Here is a 2,077-nt window from a genome sequence, read left to right as displayed (position 1 = left end):
TCATTCCACTACTTGACACGTTTCCAAAACACTGAGGACATTAAGAACCCATAAAATATAAGCATTGTTTGCAATTGGTAGTTTTCTAGCTATTGTGGTGGTATTTTCTGCACTGGCAGAATTGCAGGCTGATCGATCTCAAGGCCTGCCCTGCACCCCAGCAGAGCAGAGCCAGATTTGGGCAGGTCAGGAGTTGCTAATGAATTCTTTTAACCTCGTTTATCAACACTTCTTCACTCTGCATAGCTCTTTGCGTAAAGGGAACTAAAATATGGGCGAGGAAAGGAGGGATAAGATGAAATCTGATAAGAAGACAGATGTCAGAAGAAAAGGACTTCCAACACTCACCAGTGGTGTCCAGCCAGCATTATCCTTGACATTGGGGTCTGCCCCGTTTGTCAGCAGCTGCTCCACGGCTGCTACGTCACCCTACACAGGGAAAAAAAACATAGTTGGGAAAAAGTGATGAAGGAGATCCACAAAGGCAACAGAAATTTAGGAGATGCCCAACTCTAAATGGAGCTGCGATAGGAATGCAATGACACAAGCCTTCCACGGAGATACTGTCAGGGTAACAAAAGCTCAACTGGTTTGGAGATCACAGTTTAACGTTACTGTTCCTTTAGAAGCACCAAGACATTTTATATATTCCAAGATAAAAACAGTGCATAGAATAGATTTCACTCCAAATAAAGGGAAAAGTTTGTGCTGATTGCAATCTGCCCACTAGAGTCAACTGCAAGGATTAAAGACAGCAACGTTTATTGAGCGTTTCCTTATCCTTCAGATTGGATTTTTTTTTCAAGCTAATCTAAATAACTGGCTGAAAGCATAGGTAAAATAAATTAATAAGCCTGGCAAGCTTCTAGAAATTGTTTTTCCACAAGTCAAAAGGAAAAGAGTTTTATTTAACACTGCAATTACCACCCATGCTGAATCTCATCAATACTTTCTCTGACAGACATTTTACCAAAACAGTTTAAATTTGCTTTTTGGAAGAGGCTGTATTCAGTTTTTACTATAAGCTTTCTGTACACAGAGATGTACACAGAAAAGGGTGGATTATGGAGAGAGGCCAAGTAGTGACAAGGCAAAGGAAGTTAAAGAGCAGAATTTGTGAATCAGAGGTTTTGACACTCTAAAAAGCAAAGTACAACAGAGAAATTTGGTAGTAAGATTGGAGCACATCCAGATGCAGCTATAAAAAGGTAAGGAGAAGGCTCCTGTGGAAGCTGAGGCACAGAAATCTCCTCACTGCAGGCCATCTTAAAAGCAGGTGGAAAAAGTAACCCAAGGAGACAATGGCAGTGGAAAGTCAAGGAATTCCTAAGTGTTACTTACAGCATGCCTTAGAAAGAAAAGCTGAGAGACTATTAAATTAAGCTTTAAATACAATAAAAATAAACTTAATCAATTTTTTTTTTTTCTTACCAGGGAACATTTTGAAAAAACAAAATAGCTTTAATCTTTCCTCTTTAGTTAGAGAAAATATTAGGACACGTTGCTCAGAAGAAATAAATCCAGCAGGCGACAACTGTAAACTCAAAATTCACAAAACGCTGAGAATCTCTGGCTTTACAACCATCAAGCAAATTAACACATCAGAGATAAATTCACATGCATTCTATTCCCAGCCTAGATGTCCCAGCAAAATGTTACCTTTCAAAGCAATTAAAGAATTTTAAGAGCAGCATATTCCTTACGGCTGCAAGGGAAGAGACAGGCATCAAATCTGAGGAGCTACTCAGAGGCAGCCCAGACACCGCTCAGCATTAAGATCTTCTCCAGCAGAGAGAAGCTACAATTATCTATAATGAGCGAGATCTGAGCTTATCATTTAAAGTTCAGTTTGCAAACATGTACAGCAAGGGTTTGACATTTCAGGAGTACTCCTTTCAAGCAGGAAGCACAGCTAATAATCTGTGTGGGCATCAGGCAGCACCACAACTTCTCACATCAGTTCTGCAGGTTGATTTGTGAGACAGCGCTGCAGTTTTATCAAAGGAAGTGATGCTGGGGTGGACACCAGTGCTGACAACAACCCAAGGGGAAAGAAAAATATGCCTTTTTTTTTTTT

General features: G+C 40.0%; 1 protein-coding gene across 1 annotated transcript in view; it reads right to left on the bottom strand.

Moving 5' to 3' along the window:
* The window catches only part of BARD1 (BRCA1 associated RING domain 1), a 42,437-nt gene that overhangs the window by 23,192 nt on the left and 17,168 nt on the right, over window positions 1-2,077 (bottom strand). The window contains exon 5 of the mRNA XM_027890347.1: window positions 349-429. Within this exon, the coding sequence (XP_027746148.1) occupies window positions 349-429 (81 nt within the window). The remainder of the gene's footprint in view (window positions 1-348; window positions 430-2,077) is intronic.

The sequence above is a fragment of the Empidonax traillii genome, unplaced genomic scaffold (assembly GCF_003031625.1).
Source record: "Empidonax traillii isolate 1590-97213 ecotype Southwest subspecies unplaced genomic scaffold, ASM303162v1 scaffold284:size1552100, whole genome shotgun sequence".
Taxonomy (NCBI): Eukaryota; Metazoa; Chordata; class Aves; order Passeriformes; family Tyrannidae; genus Empidonax; species Empidonax traillii.
The sequence above is the reverse complement of the archived record's forward strand: the minus strand, read 5'-3'. Positions and strand labels throughout refer to the sequence as shown.